General features: G+C 35.5%; 1 protein-coding gene across 8 annotated transcripts in view; it reads right to left on the bottom strand.

Annotated features, from left to right (window-relative positions):
- Positions 1–24,086, bottom strand: part of SLC4A10 (solute carrier family 4 member 10) — a 312,534-nt gene that overhangs the window by 156,201 nt on the left and 132,247 nt on the right. For all 8 annotated transcript variants that reach the window (XM_033412564.2, XM_033412571.2, XM_049712769.1 and 5 more), the window contains exon 3: positions 8,573–8,719. In XM_033412564.2, the coding sequence (XP_033268455.1) occupies positions 8,573–8,719 (147 nt within the window). The remainder of the gene's footprint in view (positions 1–8,572; positions 8,720–24,086) is intronic.

Here is a 24,086-nt window from a genome sequence, read left to right as displayed (position 1 = left end):
AGCATAATCTCTTTGGCTACAGTAAGGCCTGTTCAGTTTTCCCTGGATGCAGCACTGATACAACCAGGTTCCTAACAACACTGCCTTACATGATTGGGTCATATAATAAAGTGGGATTCTGTGGATGTTTCTCATATATTGGAATGACATTTTTGAGTGCCAAAATTCAAATATTTACACTAAAATCTTTTTGTTAAATTGATCCTTGCTCCAGAAATATGGGTCCAAATTATTCCGTGTCTTCATAATCCCATACTCCAATTTACAATATAAAAGCTCCAGGATCCCAGCAGAGGAGCCTGATGCTTCCTTACATTCTCTTCTATCTCATACCTCTTTGAAGTTGAATTTTTTATAATTTTAAAGCACCTGTAGGAATGTCTTCCAAAGATTTTCTTTGAAATCTTTCCAAGTACAATAAGTATTTCTTAAGTTGTCAGAAATTTTCTTCGAAGGCTTCAGCATAGTAATCTCATATATTCACACTATGCTGAGTATCAAAGTCCAAATCAAGTGGGATGGTGTCCATAACATGGTTTCAGTCTCAGCATGTAACTGAGTACTTGATTATCAAGGCACTTAAACTGACTGTGGAATAGGAACATAGGCAGATTATTAGTCCTGAAGAAACTTTAAAAAGTGAAATATAGGAGGTTCTACTGCTTAGCGACTACTAGGGTGCCAAACCTTTGTCCCTGATAAAACAGATCTTAGGTCTAAATGGCAATAAAGATACTCAGATGGTTGGTGGAGGAAGGAAAAAGTGGCATCCAAAAATAGTGGCTGACACATCAGTGGCAGAATCTGGGCTACCTGGCTTATTGCCAAGTTTCCCAAATAAAGAGGCAGGACTTTCTTAAGATAGATCAATGGCTCTTGATCCTAGCTGGATATTAAATCACCTGGGATACTTTTTAAAAATACCATGACCTAGGAAAATACCCAAGATTAATTAAATAAAAGTCTTTGAGCATCAATATTTTTTAAAAGCTCCTCAGATGAGTCTAACATACAACAAGATGTGACAAGCAATATTCTAGAGTTTGTCCAATTTTAATGTGCATGTAAGTTACCAAAAGTTATTGCTAATACACAGATTCAGATTCAAGAGGTCTGGGATGGGGCCTAAGATTCTGCATTTCTAACAAGCTCAAATGTGATGCTAATATTGCTGGCTCATGGACCACACTTCTTTTCTTTTTAAAATTTAACATTCTTTATTCGATAAGAACATTTTAAAATTCTCTTTTCTTCTGCTTAATCCCTTGTTATTGAGTCCCAGCCTTTCAGCTGACTCTGACCTATTTTCTTTATAAAGAGCAGTAGTATAAATGTTTTTGACCATGAATGCCATTACATAGTTTGCACCATCATTCATCATATCCTTACCACTCCCTTTTGTTTTAGTCCAGCCAGTTCTCCCACTTCTGCTACTTGAGTCCAACCATAATAGGTATTTGTGCTATTCCTGCTCTAGTGTCTTTCATTTTTTTAAACATCTTTATTGGAGTATCATTGTTTTACAATGTTGTGTTAGTTTCTGCTGTATAGCAAAGTGAATCAGCTATATGTATACACATATCCCCATATCCCCTCCCTCTTGCGTCTCCCTCCCACGCTCCCTATCCCACCTCTCTAGGTGGTCACAAAGCACCGAGCTGATCTCCTTGTGCTATGTGGCTGCTTCCCACTAGCTATCTATTTTACATTTAGTAGTGTATATATGTCAATGCTATTCTCTCACTTCATCCCAGCTTACCCTAACCCCTCCCCGTGCCCTCAAGACCATTCTCTACTTCTGCATTTTTATTCCTGTCCTGCCCCTAGGTTCCTCAGAACCACTTTTTTTTTTTTAGAATCCATATATATGTGTTAGCATACAGTATTTGTTTTTCTCTTTCACTTCACTCTGTATGACAGACTCTAGGTCCATCCACCTCACTACAAATAACTCAATTTTGTTTCTTTTAATGACTTAGTAATATTCCATTGTATATATGTGGCACATCTTCTTTATCCATTCATCTGTAGATGGACACTTAGGTTGCTTCCATGTCCTGGCTATTGTAAATAGAGCTGCAATGAACATTGTGGTACATGACTCTTTTTGAATTATGGTTTTCACAGGGTATATGCTGAGTAGTGGGATTGCTGAGTCATATGGTAGTTCTAGTTTTAGTTTTTTAAGGAAGCTCCATACTGTTCTCCATAGTGGCTGTATCAATTCACATTCCCACCAACAGTGCAAGAGGGTTCCCTTTTCTCCACACCCTCACTAGCATTTATTGTTTGTAGATTTTTTGATGAAGGCCATTCTGACTAGTGTGAGATGATACCTCATTACAGTTTTGATTTGCATTTCTCTAATGATTAGTGATGTTGAGCAGCTTTTCATGCGCTTCTTGGCCATCTGTATGTCTTCTCTGGAGAAATGTCTGTTTAGGTCTTCTGCCCATTTTAGGATTGGGTTGTTTGTTTTTTTTGATATTGAGCTGCATGAGCTGCTTGTATATTTTGGAGATTAATCCTTTGTCAGTTGCTTCGTTTGCAAATATTTTCTCCCATTCTGAGGGTTGTCTTTTCGTCTTGTTTATGGTTTCCTTTGCTGTGCAAAAGCTTTTAAGTTTCATTAGGTTCCATTTGTTATTTTTGTTTTAATTTCCATTTCTCTCAGAAGTGGGTCAAAAAGGATCTTGCTGTGATTTATGTCATAGAGTGTTCAGCCTATGTTTTCCTCTACGAGGTTTATAGTGTCTGGCCTTACATTTAGGTCTTTAATCCATTTTGAGTTTATTTTTCTGTATGGTGTTAGGGAGTGTTCTAATTTCATTCTTTTACATGTAGCTGTCCAGTTTTTCCAGCACCACTTATTGAAGAGGCTGTCTTTTCTCCATTGTATATTCTTGCCTCCTTTATCAAAGATAAGGTGACCACATGTGCATGGGTTTATCTCTGGGCTTTATATCCTGTTCCATTGATCTATATTTCTGTTTTGTGCCTACTGGCACAAAATCAACATACTGTCTTGATTACTCTAGCTTTATAGTATAGTCTGAAGTCAGGGAGCCTGATTCCTCCTGCTCCATTTTTCTTTCTCAAGATTGCTTTGGCTATTCAGGGTCTTTTGTGTTTCCAAACAAATTGTGAAATTTTTGTTCTAGTTCTGTGAAAAATGCCATTGGTAGTTTGATAGGGATTGTATTGAATCTGTAGATTGCTTTGGGTAGTATCGTCATTTTCACAATGTTCATTCTTCTAATCCAAGAACATGGTATATCTATCCATCTGTTTGTATCACCTTTAATTTCTTTCATCAGTGTCTCACAGTTTTCTGCATACAGGTCTTTTGCCTCCTTAGGTAGGTTTATTCCTAGGTATTTTATTATTTTTGTTGTAGTGGTAAATGGGAAATGTTTCCTTAATTTCTCTTTCAGAGTTTTTGTCATTAGTGTATAAGAATGCAACAGATTTCTGTGCATCAATTTTGTATCCTGCTACTTTACCAAATTCGTTGATTAGCTCTAGTAGTTTTCTGGTGGCATCTTTAGGATTCCCTATGTAGAGTATCATGTCATCTGCAAACAGTGACAGCTTTACTTCTTCTTTTCTGATTTGGATTCCTTTTGTTTCTTTTTCTTCTCTGATTGCTGTGGCTAAAACTTCCAAAACTATGTTGAATAATCGTGGTGAGAGTGGGCAACGTTGTCTTGTTCCTGATCTTAGAGGAAATGGTTTCAGTTTTTCACCATAGAGAACAATGTTGTCTATGGGTTTGTCATATATGGTCTTTATTATGTTGAGGTAGGTTCCCTCTATGCCTGGAGAGTTTTTACCACAAATGGGTGTTGAATTTTGTCGAAAGCTTTTTCTGCATCTATTGAGATTATCATATGGTTTTTATCCTTCAATTTCTTAATATGGTGTATCACACTGATTGATTTGCGTATATTGAAGAATCCTTGCATTCCTGGAATAAACCCCACTTGATCATGGTGTATGATCCTTTTAATGTGCTGTTGGATTCTCTTTGCTAGTATTTGGTTGCAGATTTTTGCATCTATGTTCATCAGAGATATTGGCCTGTAGTTTTCTTTTTTTTGTTACATCTTTGTCTGGTTTTGGTATCAGGGTGATGGTAGCCTCATAGAATGAGTTTGGGAGTGTTCTTTCCTCTGCTATATTTTGGAAGAGTTTGTGAAGGATAGGTTTTAGTTCTTCTGTAAATATTTGATAGAATTCGCCTGTGAAGCCGTCTGGTCCTGGGCTTTTGTTTGTTGGAAGATTTTTAATCACAGTTTCAATTTCAGTGCTTGTGATTGGTCTGTTCATATTTTCTATTTCTTCCTGATTCAGTCTTGGCAGTTCTGCATTTCTAAGAATTTGTCCATTTCTTCCAGGTTGTCCATTTTATTGGCATAGAGTTGCTTGTAGTAATCTCTCATGATCTTTTGTATTTCGGCAGTGTCAGTTGTTACTTCTCCTTTTTCATTTCTAATTCTGTTGATTTGAGTCTTCTCCCTTTTTTTCTTGATGAGTCTGGCTAATGGTTTATCGATTTTGTTTATCTTCTCAAAGACCCAGCTTTTAGTTTTATTGATCTTTGCTATTGTTTCCTTCATATCTTTTTCATTTATTTCTGATCTGATCTTTATGATTTCTTTCCTTCTGCTAATTCTAGAGTTTTTTGTTGTTCTTTCTCTAATTGCTTTAGGTGTACAGTAAGGTTGTTTATTTGAGCTGTTTCTTGTTTCTTGAGGTAGGATTGTATTGCTATAAACTTCCCTCTTAAACTGCTTTTGCTGCACCCCATAGGTTTTGGGTCATCGTGTTTTCATTGTCATTTGTTTCTAGGTTTTTTTGATTTCCTCTGTGATTTCTTCAGTGATCTCTTGGCTATTTAGTAGCATATTGTTTAGACTCTATGTGTTTGTATTTTTTACAGTTTTTTTCCTGTAATTGATACCTAGTCTCATAGCATTGTGATGGTCCACACTTTGAATAGCAAAGTTTCTAGAACACTGGATCTCAACCTTGGTTGCACATTTGAATCACCTGGGGTATTTTTTTTTTTTAAGAAGATGTTGTGGGTAGGAGTTTATTAATTTATTTTATTTATTTTTGCTGTGTTGGGTCGTCATTTCTGTGTGAGGGCTTTCTCTAGTTGTGGCAAGCGGGGGTCACTCTTCATTGCGCTGTGCGGGCTTCTCAGTGTCATGGCCTCTCTTGTTGCGGAGCACAGGCTCCAGATGTGCAGGCTCAGTAGTTGTGGCTCACGGGCATAGTTGCTCTGCAGCATGTGGGATCCTCCCAGACCAGGGCTCGAACCCGTGTCCCCTGCATTAGCAGGCAGATTCTCAACCACTGCCCCACCAGGGAAGCCCTGGGGTATTTTTTAAAAGTACTTATGCTTGGGTCCCACCCACAGAGATTCTGACTGGTATGGGATTTGGCCACCAAAATGTTTTTAAATCTCCCAGGCGTAGCCAAGGTTGAGGACCACTGTTCTAGAAAAACTGACATAATGTATCCAGCTATGGAAAAAAAGAATAACATGACAGAGGCAGAAGGAACAAGCTTATTTTTGTTTGTTTACTAAATATTTCTAAGTTCATGTGAATGCCACTTATTTTCTCAAATATTAGAAGTATTTAAGAAACTCAAAGTAACCATTAAAGCTTATTCCAACAGCTATTCCATTCCCAGAGTCTAAGAGGGAATCCTCCCTAACTATAAACAGATGAAGCTGGAGTAAGAGAAATCTACCCAGTTGTCTCTTTGTTATATTGCCAGACTCTACTTCATGAAACAAAAAACACTGAAAATGTGGGGGACACTTTCACACCTCCTCTTCTGCCCACTGACTCAGAGATGATCATCCTTCTATCATGCTGGTGCAGGATACCCAGAGTACTTTTCTTTACACACTCCCATCAATCATTCTACCTCTGGCAGAAGTACATGGTATTTGGGGAAGTTTGATGCCCATAATTATACACAGTGATGGAGACGAAGAACACACTAATGGCAGTGCCTCTCTAAGCCGCCTTAGGATATAGCTGGACACACATAGTATGGATATATTTTGCCTTGGAAAGTAAAAAGAAGTATTTTCTTTTACTTGGTGAGTAAAAAGAAAAAAACTGGCAGCCTGTAAAAATACTATAAATCAAAGGAAAGTCAAAATAATCTTTATGGCCCAAAAGAAGATGATACCTCTGAAAATTATCTACTTCAGAATCAAAAGAAAATGTCCAGAACTACTGGGGATCATCAATAGACTAAAAACACAGACTCTATCAAGCAGGAAAAACAAACACTAATTAGGAAAGGACAGGAGGAAATGTAAAGAAAATCAGATGAGATAAGAAAGAAACTTAAAACTAAAGATGCAACAGCAAAATCAAAACCCCTAATAGAAGTAGTAAAATGCAGAATCGATACTGCAGATAATCAAATGAATAATGAGAGACTAACTTTAAGCTACCAAAAAAAGGACAACAAGCAGATATCATAAATCCAACATGCAGATATAATTCACAAAGAAGAGACCAAAGTAAGTGGAACAGAATCAGATAAGACAGGAAAATATTCTCTCAGTGTATGCAGACTGGAAATGCTTTTTAACATACTCACCATTAGGCCTATCTTAGCAAGTTTTCTTCAATAAAGGGACACAAAAAATTGTCTATAAGCATTCAAGCTTAAAAGACATAAACTTAAAAAATGAAAAAACAGAGAGACTACAAATTTCTCTTCAATACTTAGCAAAACCAGATATTAAATAAAGCAATGTCTATAGAGTATTAAAAGTAAAATTGTTCCCCCAAACTTCATATGCTAACTTACCTTATATCTGAATACAACTGTATGGGGAAATGTGTGTTTGAGGCAGTTGGAAGGATAGATGATGAGAATAATCCAGTTGAGAAGAAGAAGTAAACTAGATTATAAATTGTATAAATTTCAAGGTGGGAGGGAATAGGAGATAAACATAATTGAAAAGAAAACTTCCTTATTGCATTATGAGGAAAAAACAGTTGCAGATGTAGGCATATGTTTATGTTTGCATGTTTAACAGGAGGGAAGTTGAGTGAATTCTTTCTGGTGACATATTTTCCTTTTGAAGTAGAAAGCATCTGCTAGGTGACTGTGAAAAGGGGGGTGTTGGAGAATGGTGAAGAAGATTGAAAAATACTTATTTCAAAAATTGAAAACATTCAGTAGAATTGGGAGGAGGTGTTGAAGGTCCACTTGAGTAATGAATTAATTTATTTACTTTTTGGGTTTTTTGTTTTTCTTTCTTGGCCACAACATGAGGCTTGAGGGATATTAATTCTCTGACCAGGGATCGAACCCGGCCCCGGGAGTGAAAGTGCCAAGTCCTAACCACTGGACCGCCAGGGAATTCCTACTTGAGTAATGAACTTAAATGGTTACAATCTGCCCTGTTGAATGACTATGTCCTGCAGAGCATGCCTACTTGGGAAGGCAGGGAGAAAGTAGGGACATGGAAGAACCTAACGTAAATCTGGTTTTTAAAAATGGGGGTAAAGGTATGAATAAAACTAAAACAGGGAAATTAAGGTATTTAGAATATTAGCAAAAGTACTACTAAAATTACAGGGTATGAAATCAGAATAGGATCAGGAAATAAAGATAACATGGATAGAAAAAAAAGTAGAGAGGTCAAGTAGTTGAACAAGCAAGTAAGGAGTGAAGCTGTGGTCAGAGAGCAAAATGAATGAGTAAGTGAACAAGGTGCAGTGAAGGAGGTCATAGGACGTGGGAAGGTCAGGAAACTGGAAGTCAGGTTCTTAATTATGTCATGTACATAGGCTCTCACGGCACTCAGGAATTGTTAACAACTTCCATATCACTATACTTTGATATTCTATATATAGTTGACCCTTGAACAATGGGGGATTAGGGGCACTGACCCTCTTCACAGTTGAAAATCCACGTATAATTTATAGTCAGTTGTATCCGGTTCCACCATCCATGGATTCAACCAACCACAGATAATGTAGTGCTGTAGTATTTACTACTGAAAAAATTCATGTATAAGTAGACCGTTCCAGCTCAAACCTGTGTTGTTCAAGGGTCAATTGTATACTTTTAAAGGAAGAATATTCAAAACAGTAGAAAGTTCACATCCTAAGAGTGAAATTCGGAAAGCATCTACAATAGTGTAACTGGGAACTTAATAAAGGCATTTCCCCTTGGATTTTCAAACTACTTAGAGCAATGACTATTATTTGTACAAATTATCATGAGTTAAGACAACTAAGTTCTACTACTTAAGTGTATTTCCTCCATACAAAACTAAGCCAGTCCTCACCTTCACAAAGCAGATGCACAAGAGAAAAATAAAGATTAAACATTCTTTCTCCCGCTTCTCCCCAATCTGCCCAAATCTTTTATAAAGTTATAAACAACTTTATGAGTGAGGTATCTGCCCAAATCTTTTATAAAGGTATAAACAACTTTATGAGTATTACTGCTAATTATGGATTGTACAAACACGTATAATATTACAATCATAAATTTAATTAAAACAAAGAGACATTCTTACCAAAGGAAGGTGACTCCCTGCCATCCTCTAGTCCCGAATCTCTCTCTCTGTCTCTCTTTCTGTGTTTATGACCACGATGCCTGTGACGTCGATGGCTTTTTCTTCCTCCCAGGGGCACATGAACTCCAATAAATAGTGTCCGATGACCTTCATCAGAAGTAAATACACAAATTAAACTCTAAATTATTCTAAGGCACAGAAGATGATTATTTACATGTTAATGGAAACCCAATCCAATTCAATTCAGGAAATAGTTTTTGAGTATTTATAATGTGATACACTTGGGGCTTGGCATTGTACTTTGGTACACAGGTCTATCATAAACACCTACAATACTAATTATTTGGTTATACTATATTTTATAACCACCATTAATTTATTAGCTATCATAATAATCTCTCTGTGTCTATTCCCCATAGTTTATAATTATACTTCTTTCATTAACATTTTTTTTTGTTCTATATTCTCCCTACACTCAACTAACTAGTTATCTCACCAGTTCCCTTCCCTTCACGGTTAACTCTGTGAAACAATCACTATCTCTAATAAAACAGATTTCACCAAGGTCCTAGTAATGCCAAATCCCATAGGAGTTTTTTTCAGCTCTATTGTTCCTTTCTGTGGCACTTGATACCATTGACCATTCTTTTCTCTACGATTTAAATTTCTCTTGGTCTTCCTCCTCCTCCTTTTTTTTTTTTCTTCTCATATTGGTTTCCTTTTCTGGCTTTTCTTCTATTTATTCATTCAAGATTGGGATTCCCTAGGACTTGACACCAGATCTTTTTCTTAGACTGCAGACTTATATATCCATCCATCCACCTATTAGACATATTTACCTAAACATCCTTCCCACAGGCATGTCAAGGTCAACATGTCCATGGAACTCATCCTTTTCTTTGTCCCCCAAGTAACTATCATCTATCTCAGTAAATGCATCATCTATCCAGTCATCTCAAAGCACATCCAATTTGTCACTAGGTCCTCTTTTACATCTCTTGAATCCATGCTCTCTTCAACATCCCTAGTGCTGCTGTCTTAATTTGGACCCTCATGTCTCACCAGGACTATTAGAACATTCTCCCTAGCATTATCTTTTCTAATTCCATTCTTGTCCCACTTAATCCATCCTGAATATTGATGGCTTTTTTTTTCCAAAATGCAAATCTGCCTACATTACTTCCCTGCTTTAAACTCATTCATTGCTTTCTGTTGCCTATAGGATAAAGTTTTTTACTCTCTAAAGCCAAACAATACCTGACATCTGCCTAATTCTCCAGGCAGGCTTCTAAATCCACTCTGCCACACATACTATAAGCCAGTGTGTGCCCTTTCATTCCTGAATTGCCAGGTGTTCTCAAGTCTCTCTTTTACTTAATGCTGCTCTTATTCTTCCAACTGTATGAAATATCTTTGACTTTCCTGATTATCTGATGCATACCTAACTCACCTCCCAAGTCTCAGCTCAAGGATTATGAGATCTATGAAATTTTGCATACCTCCTCAGTCTAAATACAGTTGACCATTTTCCTGCTTAGGATCCTCTAGTGCTTAATCATATACACCAAAGCACAATAACCCTTGATTGTAGCTGTTTGCTTACAAGTAGTTTTCTTATGAATCTTCCTTAGGGAAGGCCCATGTGTTAGTCATTTTGTATCTTTAGCACCTTGCACAGTGCCTGGCATACAGCAGATGCCTAACAAATGTTTACTGAAATGAACAACTTATTGAGTGGTACTGTGCTAGGTATCAGGGATACAAATATGAATAAGGCATTATTTTATTCTTACAAATCACCAGGTTTCAGCCTTTCCAACTTATGTAAAAAGTGGCATTCACAGTGTGATATATTGCTCTGGGTGTCCTCTAGACATACGTATTAGAATCAGCGAGAAGATGTGAACCCATCCCCCCAAACATACATGCATTAATCTATATACTCAACAAAATTGCAAATTTCCAACATCATTATTTTAAAAGAACTTGGACAATCTAAAATATATACAGAAAAACTTGAAAGAAAAATAACCAGCATTATTTACAATTGCCAAGATATGGAAGCAACCTACATGTCCATCAACAGATGAATGGCTAGAGATGTGATACATATATATATATATATATATATATATATATATATTCACAAACATAATATTGAGCAAAAAATATATAATTCCTTTTTTAAGATTTAAAAATAGAATAACTAAAATACATTGTTCAAGGATGAATGCACAGCATGCACACTCAATACAAAAGTCAGAATATTTGTTATTTCTGGCATAAAGAAGAATAGGCGTTGTGACTGGGGAGAGGCACATGAGGAGCTTCTGGGGTGCTAAAAGTGTTCTGTTTCATAATACAAGTTTTTGCTTTAAAAATGTTTATTAAACTTTGTACATAAGCTTTCTGCACTTTTCTGGATGTATGCTTCATTTCACAATTTAAAAAATTTTTAAAGAAACCAAAGGAAAAGAGTTTTAAGACGGGTTCAGTTAGCAGTTTATATGCTATAAAGGAGTCAAACAAGATTAATACTAAAAATTTGCCATTACAGTTACAAATTAATATTTATCTGTAACTTTCTTGAGATCAGTTTCAGTGGATAGGGAAATGGATAAAAATTGAGGAAGTTTAGACAGTGACTATTTCCTAGAGCTAAACTTTAAAGATTGCAGAGGTTTCTAACAATTACTAATTAAGATAACCATTCCTGGACAGACAAAGGTAAGGAGCACCATGCACCAGGCTGGCAAGTCCAGAGGGTCTGCTTGGGAATAGTGAATATTGCCTTTGTTTGTGGAATGTGAATCTGATGGGCAATTGCCAGAAGTAACATCCTAAGAAGTTGCCAAGTCAAGGTAAAAATAAACAATCTGAAACTATATCCAAATATATTCAGATAGGAAGAGGATACCAAGACAACACAGCTGAACTCATGTCTTGAGAACATTAAATGCAAGGAAGACTAGCCTGAAGGAATTTCCTGAGGCAGAATCTTGCAGAGCTGGTTAAAAAGTAAAGACCCATTTGGGTAAATACTATGAGTATAATTGCTGGATTATATGGTAAGCTTATGCTTACCTTTGTTAGAAACTATCAGACTATCTTCCAAAGTGGCTGTATCATTTTGCATTCTGGGAGCAAAGAATGAGAGTTTCTGTTGTACCACATCCTTGTCAACATTTGGTGATGTCAATGTTTTGGATTTTAGCCATTCTAATAGATGTGTAATGGTATCTCATTGTTTTAATTTGCAATTTCCTAATGACACATGATGTTGAGCATCTTTTCATTTGCTTATTTACCACCTGTATATCTTCTTTGCTGCGATGTCTGTTCAGATCTTTTCCTATTTTGTAATTGGATTATTTGTTTTCTTATTATTGAATTTTAAGAGTTCTTTGTGTATTCTGGATAACAGCCCTTCATTAGGTATATTTTGCAAGAGTATTCTCCCAGTCTGTGGCTTATCTTTTCAATCCTATAAAAGTGTCTTTCACAGAGCAGAAGTTTTAATTTTAAAGAAGTTCAATTTATCAATTTTTCTTTCATGGATTGTGCTGTATAATGCTGTATATAAAAAGTCATCACCAAACTCAAGGTCATCTAGATTTTCTCCTATGTTATCTTCTAGAAGTTGCATAATTTTGTTTTACCTTTAGGTAAATGATTACCTTTCAGCTAATTTTTGTGAAAGGTGTAAGATCTGTGTCTAGATCCTAATCTAAATACTAATTTCCTCACTAGGCATTTGTCCCAGTGAGTTGAAAACTAACGCCCACACAAAAACCTGCACATAAATGTTTGTAGAAGCTTTATTCATAATTGTCAAAAAATGGGAAACAACCAAGATGTCCTTTAATAGGTGAATGAATAAACAAACTGTGGTACATCCATACAATGGAGTATTAATAAACAACAATGAAAAAAGATATGGAGGAAATTTAAATGCATATTGATAAGTGAAAGAAGTCAATGAAAAAGCTACATACTCTAAGATGTTAACCAGTATATGACATTCTGGAAAGGGTAGAACTATAGAGACAATTTAAAATATCAGAGATTCTAAGGGTTCAAGGAGTGGGGTTAGGGATGAATAGGTGGAGCACAGGGCATTTTAAGAGAAGTGACACTATGCTATATGATACTGTAATGGTAGATATGAAATATTATACGTTTGTCAAAACCCATAGAAATACAAAAAAAAGAGTAAATCCAAATGTCAACTATGGAGTTTAGTAATAATAATCTATTAATATTGTTTCATCAATGGTAACAAATGTACTACACTAATGCAAAATGTTTATAATAGGGAAACTACGTGCAGGGAAGAAAAGGAGCATATGGGAACTCTGTACTTTCTGTGCAATCTCCCCAAACCTAAAACTGCTCTAAAAAGTAAAGTCTTTTAATTTTAAAAAAAACTGTGTTTTCACGGTCATATATTTCAGGAAAATTTGTAAATATAAGATACCTTCGTGGTGGCGGGGGCACTTGTGTGCCTGTGAACATTTTTGGGAAACTAAGAGGAAACAGAGTTGGAGATATATTTAGGTTGGGTTTAAAGGAACATATTTATGTGATTCACAATCACTTCCATATATGAGTAAATTATTGTTAGCTATCTTGACTATCCTAAAGTAGAAATAGTTTCCAGTGGTCTAGTACCCACTGTGATAAAGTCACCTGACATTGTGCCACAAATGTTCAGGGCTGAAGTGGTGTGACAATATGCAAAGGAATCACAATTTGCCTAGTATTGGAAATATGTGGACAGTGGAAAAGAAGCAAAGTTTCAATTGCATAGGGCCAGAGTTAGTCTTTGGAAAATTCTTCCAAATCTTCAGGTAATATATGCAAGAAGCTTGATAGAAGTTTTAAATTTTAAGACAACTCTGAAAATTTTCATGAAATTGTAAATAAGTTGTAAAGATGAAAAAAACCTTTCTAGACTATAATTAATTAAAAAATTTAATTAATCATGATAAAGACAATTAATTTTTCATATTCTCAACAGAAAATAATATTTTAAAATCCTTGACATTAAAGGTCAATAATGTAGGGGGAAAATATTACAGAGGTATGTCAGGAAGTTATGTTACAGAGGTATGTCAGGAAGTTATTTAAAATATTATGCTATTTCTCCAAATGTTATGATTTTGTGCTATTTATCAGTTTCCAAATAAGTATTTGTTTTGATTTTTCTCATTAAAAATAAATATTCTGGGCTTCCCTGGTGGCGCAGTGGTTGAGAGTCTGCCTGCCGATGCAGGGGACGCGGGTTCGTGCCCCGGTCCGGGAGGATCCCGCATGCCGCGGAGCGGCTAGGCCCGTGAGCCATGGCCGCTGGGCCTGCGCATCCGGAGCCTGTGCTCCACAGCAGGAGAGGCCGCAGCAGTGAGAGGCCTGCGTGCCACAAATAAATAAATAAATATTCACCTTTGTACATAATTTGAATTCAAATTTTGAATTCTTTCTCTTAGAGAACCCCCAAAATTGCATAAGCTTCAGGCCTCACAAAGCCTAAATCTGTCCCTAATATGACTTACGGGCAGCTCCCAATTTTCTATCTCCAGCTCAAACCTCTTTCCCAAACTCCGAACTCACATACCCATCTGCTTACCTGACACCTCCACTGCATGTCTAAAAGACTTCTCAGAATCAACAAGTTCAGGACTAAACTCCTAATCTTACCCAGCCCAACCCCCTCCAATAAATTGCTCCCTCCCAATCTTGTCCACCTCAATTGATGATAAAACATTTTTCTAGTTACTCAGAACAAAAACCTTGGAATCACTTTAGACTTCTCTTTTTCTCTTAAGTCTACAACCAATCCATCAGAAACTCTGTTGGAACAACTTTCAAAATATATCCAAAATTTGTCTGCTTATTATTTCACTTCACCGCTCTGGTCAGGGCCATATGACACCCAACCTGAATTACTGCATTAGCCTCCAGACAGGTCTTCTTGAGTCTACATTAGCCCCTACAATCTGTCCTAAACACAGCAGCCAGTGTGGCCCTCTGAAAAGACAAGTCGGACTATGTCATTCCTCAGCTAAACCTTCTAATGTTACCCTATTTCACTCAAAGAAAAGGCCAAGGTTTCCCTAATGCTCTATGAGGTCCTCTGTGATCTGCATGTCTCATTCCTGTCATCTCTTCCATCTACTCTCCTGCTGGTCTCCCCATCACTCCACTTCACTCTAGCCATACTGGCTTCCTTGGCATTCCCACTGCCACCCAGGAACTTACCATAGTAAGTTTTTTACTTATTATGCTTAGTGTTTAATTTCTAGCTTCTCCCAAAAGTTTTAAAATTTCAGAACAGCAGCGATTTTTAACTTGTTCATTGATGTATCCCAAGTATCTAGAACAGTGCTTGATAGTTCTTGGTGCTTAATAAAATTTTATTGTGCATATAAATCTTCACACAGAGATGATACTTTAAGTAAAATACATAGACAATAGACGTAATGATGCATTATGCTACTAAATACACTAAGAAACTTAAGAATGGAGACGAAGCTAATGGCCACAAATTTCATGGCAACAATACTGAAATTGCCACAGTTTAGGGCTATGAAACTACAGAGAAAATATTTTCATGTTTCTGTACGGGTAGAGACTTATAAAGCAAAGAAAACTGGAACCTGGGTTAAAGACAAGCTTTGGAAGTTAAAGGTTGACTGAATAGATAGAGACCTTCAAAGAGACAGATACTTATCACCCAGATTTATACGTCCACATTTCAAAAGATAATAAGGCCCCAGAGCTACCGGTTTGTATTCCAAAGGGTTTAACTGGGGACCTTCCCCTTGTCTTCCCTGCTATTTGTTTACATAAGGGAGGAAAGATTGCCCTGCCTCTCAAGGTGGAAAGGAGACAGCTATATAGCAGTTTCTATATAAATTCCCACATTCATAATTTTGGGGCTGCCTTCCTGTGCATATAACCTCCTAGTTCTCATCACATCACCCTGAAGGGGACGAATGGGGCATGTGGTTACTGATGTAAGAAATAATAACAGTTCTCCTTTGATCCAGAAACCTCATCCTTGCTTTTAGGACAAATTAAATAAATATATGTATTAAAAATTTATCAATATGTTTAGGAGATTTTCTACAAAGATTATATGAGATAATATAACTGGTATAAAATACTGAACATGGCGCCTGTCACATGATAGACACTTGCGCTTGTGTTAGTTCCCTTCCCCCTTCAAGCTGCTCACCTTCAGAGGCTTGAAGAAGAATGAAGGCAAAATAAAATTTCCTGTCCTATTTCATTGTCTTCCTGCTTTTCTATACATTGCCAACTTTTCTAAGCCCAACTATAATAACCCTGGCCTAAGGAATTAGAGAATCACCTTAGATCCTGTGGAAAACAGTATACAAATAACATTTCCAGGTTAAGGTTATAAAATTTACCTACACTATTATATCCAAAATTTAATAGACGTCACTTAAGAACATAAAGAATTCAAGAAACAATGATAAATGTCATGGTTCTGAAATGAATTGACAATTATTAAACCTAACTGGAATTATTTTTCAAGATTATATAGGGAACAATTTTTATTTTATAGTAAATAAAGACCAAAAATTTAGTTTAAAGAAGGAATCTTTTCAAATGAGCATTTCTTAAATTAGTCAAAGTGGTCAACAAGAATTAACTTTATATCATATTTTTAAAAACCCAAATTAATAAAAATACAGATAATTTAGATATGAACATATTTTGAATAAGTGAGAATGGAACAATGTGCTGTTAAGAGAAAAGATTTTTTTGAAATAAGCACAGAACCCTAGAATTTATTCAGAATTTACCTGTATGTCAGTTGAGGGAAAATACAATTTCCCCATTAGAAAAACAAAGGTTCATTAAAGGTAATACTGCTTTCTGAACACAAATCTTGCTAACAAATCCTGGATTTTTTGACACAAATTGTGTGGAACTATCTTGTCGAGCAGGTCCAGAATTATTGTAAATATTTTTATTGTATAAGAAATACCAGTACTGAAACAACACTTTATGTAGCTGTGGTCATAGTATACTGTTTACAAAATGCAGTGAGGAAAGAGATGCATTTGGGGATGGAAAGGAATCTTACTATGATTAATAATAATAGTAATTACTCTCCTTTATTTAGCTGGCAGGGAAGGGGTCAAGCTATCTACTCTTGAAGAGAACTGTGTGTTTTTTCTGTGAAATGAATATACACAGCTGGTGCATAATTACTGAGTTGCTACAGCCTTTATTTAGACATGTCAATCATGGGAAAAGGTCAAGTACATTAAGCCAAATAAGCATGTGATCTTTAATTCCATGGAGACTCTAACAGAGTCAGAAAACACAACAAGGCATCATTTATCATAACATATCAAAGAACTCTAAGTCCTAGAGAAATTCTCTGCTGAGGGACAGCAATGGAGAGAAAGAAAAGCGACCTAGAGGGTGTAAGTGAGCGTATGTGTGCATTGCCAAGAGATACTATTAGGCTACTTACTGCACTGTTGTTTCTTGTGTTATTCTGCTGAAAGAATAAAAAAGTCACACCAATGCGGTCATAGTCACCTGACCCTAGGGCCGTATTTTTAATTATTACAAAACAAAGGGCCACATGACTGTGACTATTCTATACGGAAAATAAAAGTCTTAAAAGTACTAAAGTTGTTCATCAAAGGAACCATAGTTCTGAGATTTACTAGTTTAGAAGATACTGTGGCATATTTTAAAAAATACTATTTCTTATAAGTTTATAACACTATCTTGAGCAAAACATAGTAACTAAATTACTGTGTATCTTGCAATAGCAGTGTTATTTTTCATCTTAGAGCACAATAAGCCTCAACATTTCTTGATTAAATGAATCCTAATAATATATATCTTCTAAGAAAAAAAAGAAAAGACAGGAGAATTCCCCATTTTTATAGGCTGTAAGACAGCTCGATGTTGGATGTTTACAGTGCTCAAAGGGAGGCTAATACAAATTAGTCAAGAAACAGGATAATAAGAAATGCTTATAGGATATGATCCCTGCACTTAAGATAGCCATTTAGTTGCTCAAAAATCAAGTTCAACAAAGAAAACAGCACGAAATGATACAAATGAGAAGCAGAAAACAATAACAATCTGCATTAAAGCTAATGTTCTTGTGTTGTATCAGGCATTAAACGCTGTAGGAGTTCATAAATAGAGTGAAATCAAAGATAACCTGGGCCATTAAGGAAGGTTTCAGGGAGAAGGACTTGAGTCTTAAACAAAATAGGTTTTGGATTAGCAGAGGAGTAGGAAATCTAGAAAAAGAAGATAATGTGCACAAAAACAGAAGAACAATTTTGGGTGATAATCTGAGGTGCATGTTAGAGCAGGGGAAAAATAAGGTGAGATAGAGCATGTATTTTTATAATCACAAAAGCTTGCCATTTCACTATTATTTTAAAACATTTATGTCTTGCTGTTTTTACAAGAGGGAGAAAAGACATCAACATATGTTCTGGGATACTTTTAAAAAATGAATGTAAAAGACAACGTGGTACCCCCCATCTCCTCAACCTCATTTTAATTAAATTATGATTTCTGAACAGCCCTGCCACTTTGCTTCAGGGAAATAGGTAGAAAATAAGCAAAATTTTAAAACTGTAAAATTTTCCAGATTTAGTTTTGCCTTGTATTAATCTGAAAGACACATATAGAAAGTGGCTCATTCTGGGAACTGTGGTAATTAAGGACAGAAGGGTTGCTTGGAAAAGCTGAAGACTTGTTGAGGAGAAAAACAGATTTCCATGAAGACAGTTGATGGAATTCAACTGTGAAACTGAAGGAATGAAACAAAACATCTGAAAGCAAAGATGGAAAATACTTGGCATTTCTGCATAGATGTTTACAAATAATAAATAGTGTTGCAGATTTTTTTAACAGACACAGTATTTTAGCAGCTTCTCCCATCAAATGGTAGAATCTATTCTAATCCTTGAACCCCGGCTTGATCTTTGGGACATTAGCACATGTGATACAATGACTTAGAGAGAGCTTGTGCCCTGGTTCTTCCCTCTACTGCTTCTCGGGACTTTCGTGCCACCATGTAATCAGATGTATCAAATCTATCTAATTTTATCACATACAATTGCCATTATACATTCTCTTAGCACCTCACATTTCCTTATAAAATTTTTCAAAATTTTGATTAAATAGCTAATTGTATAATCAGGTAATAATGCCTATGATAGGCTCTATAGGCAGTAATATGGTCTGTCTAATCATGTTCACATTCCCAGTACCTGGCATATTAAAAGCTCAATAAGTGTTGAATAAATAAATGAATGACAACAAATCCAAACTCTTTTTTACTCATTTTATGCTGGAGTAGGCTGGAAAATTCAAAAACTGGCTCAGAGAAGGAGAGAGAACTTTGAGGAAGATAGGATTTGTAATGGCAAGTGAAAAATAGATAGCATGCCTTGTGAAGGGAGGCACAAACACACAGAGCGTCCAGAGATATATGTACCTTGTTTTTATCCGGAGGTAAACATAATTTTTATTTCCTTAAACATCCATTGTTTAATGAATGCTTTATTCATTAAATGCTTTATTCATTGCTCATGAATAAACATGCATTTATACTGCTATAGAAACAACGTTTCTTTTTTTTTTTTTACATTTTACAGGAAATTTTAGATGAAGACAATGACTTTACCTGACAGCAGTGGTGTGCTGGAACTGGCTTACACCAGTTCGCCAGAGTTAGTTGTGCACATCTCTTCCTAACTCTGTGTACAATGAAAACACTTCAACAATGTGAAAGCAGCCATGAAAATTGGCAAATGCTACAAATTAAGACTATGGAGGCAGCAGGGAGGAGAGAGGGAAGGAGGGTTATCAGAACACCACTGCCTGGTACCTGGTGGGTACATAAAGATGGAACTTCCTAGTTTTTTAAGTTGTTGACAATTTTATATACCCATAAGTAATCTGATCAATTTACCTTAATAAGGCTGACTTCACTTTCTAGAAAGATCCACTTGTGCAGTTCTGTAATTACGTGGCTATTTAGTAAGTACCCACTTCTGAGTAAAGAGGATACAATAATTATTTGGGGCAATGCAAAACCACAGAGCTAAGATGATGTTGAAAAGTGAAATTAAGGGGCATCCATTTTCATCCTCTCATTTACATAGAATCCTAAGAGCCTCTTAGGAAAAAGGGAAGCTGAACCCAAATCCCTTTGCTTTGAGATTTAAAATCATTAAATCATTTTTGAAGGAGTATAGTGCCCTAAATGAAGACAAGCAGGAATGGATAACAGCCCCCCACTTCCACCCCCCATTAAGAAGAAACATCATTGATGGAAGGAGGGTCTGGACCCTTTTCCAAACTCAACAGCAGCCACTAGATTACTGCGTGTGTCTGTGTGTGTGTCTGATTTTAATGGCCCATTTTGTGACTTATGCTAAAGGCCTTTTTGACAAAGTCACTTTGGTACTAAGGAGCTTACTCTGAATGGGGAAAGGAGATGCATGTGTGCCCTTACAATAAGGGAAATAAAAACCTTGAAGTATAACGCTTAAGGCTCAAGGCAGGTTTTGGTATGTATGTATGTGGAGGAGGAGGTTGTGTAGCTGACTGGATAAACGTGTACAGATAAACCAGGAAGGATCAACAGCTTTAATGGACAGGGCCTTGCACCAAATGATAGTGGGTAGTCACAAACTCCAGTGCAACTTGCATCATCCCAACTCCGTGGATGCCACCAGACTTCTAATTGGTGGTAGAAGATACTCAGACTAATAGGCTAAGCCCTCCAGGATTAAACACTTGTTGAAATCAACCATGAGGGGCATATCTAGTTTGTAAGGTCCATATTTTTGTCTCTTTTTTTTTCACTGCAGGATTACTAGTACCTGGAGTAGTGTCTGACACTTAATAATACGCATTAAATAGAGTTGGAGGAATGAATGAATGAAGGAATCTGAAGTCCCGTTAATTCTCACTGAGGGTGGCAAGAGGTTAGAGATATTAAGGACTGATTAAACCATTTAGTCTAAGTAACCCTATGGAACCTTGGACGGAGAACCCCAGGACAAATGTCATACTTTCAGAATATCCAGGCAGGTGGTTCCTCTGGGTTATTATATTGTCAGTGTTAACCAAATATGGCCTAACTTTCTATCTCAAGATGATAAAGCCAGACATACACTTTCCATTAAGAAATTTATATCTGGTGATATTTTTTGCCACACCTACTCTACTTCCAATTTCTTTCTTCCTCATGAAAGGTAAAGAATAAGTTTCTGTGCTTTTCAAGAGGCATGAATCATTAATAGGACACTTTTTAAACCATTTATACAGAGCGAGCAGTCCTTTTCAAATTCAAAACTAATGAACTTTTCTTGTCAGAGAACTGAAAAACTTAAAGGTATTTAAATATTAAGCAAAGTTAACAAGAAATTTAAATTTTAAAGCATACTCTGGAAGTTCACTTAAAGATCACAGAATTTAGAGATGGAAAATTCTTCAGAGAGCACTTGATTCAGACCTCTCATTTTCACATGTGAAATAAACAGTAGTTGAAGAAGTTATCCCAATATTTCTAAAACTAAACATTTCTAAGTAGTCATATCCGATAGGGAAATTTTAACATCTTAGTTTATTTTCCTCATACAAAACTCTCCTATTTCTGTGTAACATAAAATGATGGTATATTTCATCTTCCATATAACCATCTTTCATATACTCTTAAGTTAGCAGTCATGTTCTTTCAACATATTCCCTTAGCATTTTCCTCAACTAATATTTGTATAGGATGACCTCTACTTTAGTCATATTCATCTTCTTCAGTGTGTCTACCTTAGGTTTATTCATTGTGTGAAAGTCCACAAGACACAGATGGAACATTTTGGATACACCTATATGGACTCCTACAACACTCACAGGTGGAAATAACATTCCAGGAAGTGAATCATCCAGAGAGAGAATGAAGAATAAGAGGGAAAAAAAATCAAGGATAGATATAGAGAGAAACCAACAGTTAAAAGATAGATGAGAACTGTCAAAGGTTTGAAGAAATAGATGGAACTTCTCATATTATGTCAATGGGAGTATAAAACATAGATCAAAATTTTTAACTGTATAACTTTTTGACCCCGCAATCCTCCTGAGAATTATATCAGTAAAGTGCACAAGAAGACATATACAATAATTCATAGCAGCTTTGTTTAAAAGAGATAAATGAGAAATAAAATGTCCATTGATAAGGGATTGGTTAAATAAATCACGGTACAATCATGCAATGAAATACTAAGCATAATTAAAATGGACAATATCAATATTAACATGGAATGATGTTGATTTTTTTAATGAAAAGAGAGTAGTTGAAAAGATTACAAATTGTACCATAATTTTACTTATATGTAATTTAGTTATAATTACATCTGTTTATGATATATAAATAAATTATATTCTTTTATAATATTAATTCTGTAATTCTGTTCAGAAATATTAATTGTATTTCTTCTAAACAGTAGGTTTTGGGGGTTGTTTTGTTTGCCTTCTTTATACTTTATACTTTTTTATATTTCTTGGATTTTTCTAACTCAAAATAATTTTTTGTTTTAAAATAGTTTTAAACAATAAAACGATTTTAATTTTGGGAAAAAAACATAGAAATGTCAGGCAGAGTAAGAGGGGCCAGTGGATAAAATAGAAAAAAATACCAAGGAAGACTACCTGAGAAGAGAAGCCAAGGGAGGGTATGAGAGAAGAGAAGGAAGATCTAAAAACAAAGGTATAGTCAAAAGTTTTAAAAGCAACTGAGACTTCAAAAGGGCTGACAACAAGGGATCACTATGCTTGGCAATTAAGAGCACTTTTTAAATAGAATGCATATTAATAAACCTTAAGAGAATATTAAAGTGAGATAGCATGAGAGAAATAGTATTTCAACTTAGTAAACATGACTTTCATTTTCATGATCAGTACTGTTAAGTGCATTGGTGTTGCAGACACTATACTTTTGTATTAATCACTGTGATATCATAAAATGCTTTCCTGCCATATTGTCATCTAATTACAAAACAGCAATTTATCATTACATGAAAAAAACTGAGTTATACAAAGGAAAAAATAGGTACAATTGTAAATAATTTAGCTAGATATTAGAAATCCTTCTTCTAATAAGCCTGTAATACTTTTTGCACAGATGCTCCAAAGGTAATTTAGAAGCAGCTTTGAAAGTAGTCAAAAAAGAATATTCATAGTCAAGATATGGAAGCAATCTAAATGTCTGTCAACAGATGAATGGATAAAGAATACATGGTGCGTATATATATATATATATATATATGTATATACATAGATATAATGTATAATATATATAATGAAATATTACTCAGCCATAAAAAAGAATGAAGCTCTGCCATCTGTAGCAACATGGATGGATGAAACTAGAGAGCATTTTGCTTAATGAAATAAGTGAGAGGAAGACAAACACTATGTTATCACTTATGTGTGGAATCTAAAAAATAAAACAAATGAATATATATAACAAAACAGAAACAGACTCACAGGTATAGAGGACAAACTAGTGGTTACCAGCAGGGAGAGGGAAGCGGGGAGGGGCAAGATAGGGGTACAGGATTAAGAGATACAAACACTATGTATAAAATAGATAAACAACAATGATACATTGTACAGCCCAGGGAAATATAGCCACTATTTTTTAACATTAAATGGAGTATAATCTATAAAAATATTGAGTCAATATGTTTTATACACCTGAAACTAATACTGTAAACCAACTATACTTCAATAAAAAAGGATATTCATAATGTTCCTTCTGCAGAGACAAGACGAAAGCTTAATCTACCAGCAGAAAATTAAAATTTTACTTTCTTTTAATCATGATTTCAATCATTTTGGTTTTCTATATTATCTTCCCACCTGAAGCTCTCATTAGGGGTAGAAATGATAGAGAAAGAAAGGAAAAAGAAGTAGATTTTTTCATTGTGCTTTCAGCAGTTCTGACAAACTAAGAGCAGTAGGGATGACTAGGCAGCCAGGAAAGAGGGAGGATAGGATGGGGTAGTGAACAATGTCACCGGGAGAAAGTATAAAAGAGAGCATTCCAAAAAGTAACCTCAGAATACCAGTAAACCAAATCGACTTAATTCTATTAAGGTTCCAGTGATGCTAGTACTGATAAAATTATAGGTGTGTGTAATCCAGAAAATCAAGAATATCACCTCTTTCAACTACTATTTAAAACTTGTTCAGTATTATCAGTATTTATCTCAATTGATATTTAAATGTAAACATTTATGTGCCGGGTGGCCACTGTTATTTTTTCCCAAGGAGGTCTAGAACTCAAGTGCCCTATTCACAGCACCAGTATGTAAACCACTTTGGAGAATAAAGAATATAAAACAAATTTTGTTCAGTGCTTATATACCATTAGCACTTAATTAATATTGGTGAATGATGATGACTTCACAAGAGAAGCCCTAATTGACTG

This window comes from Orcinus orca, chromosome 7 (genome assembly GCF_937001465.1).
Source record: "Orcinus orca chromosome 7, mOrcOrc1.1, whole genome shotgun sequence".
Lineage (NCBI taxonomy): Eukaryota > Metazoa > Chordata > Mammalia > Artiodactyla > Delphinidae > Orcinus > Orcinus orca.
Note: the sequence above shows the minus strand (reverse complement) of the source record. Positions and strands in the feature narration are given on the sequence as shown.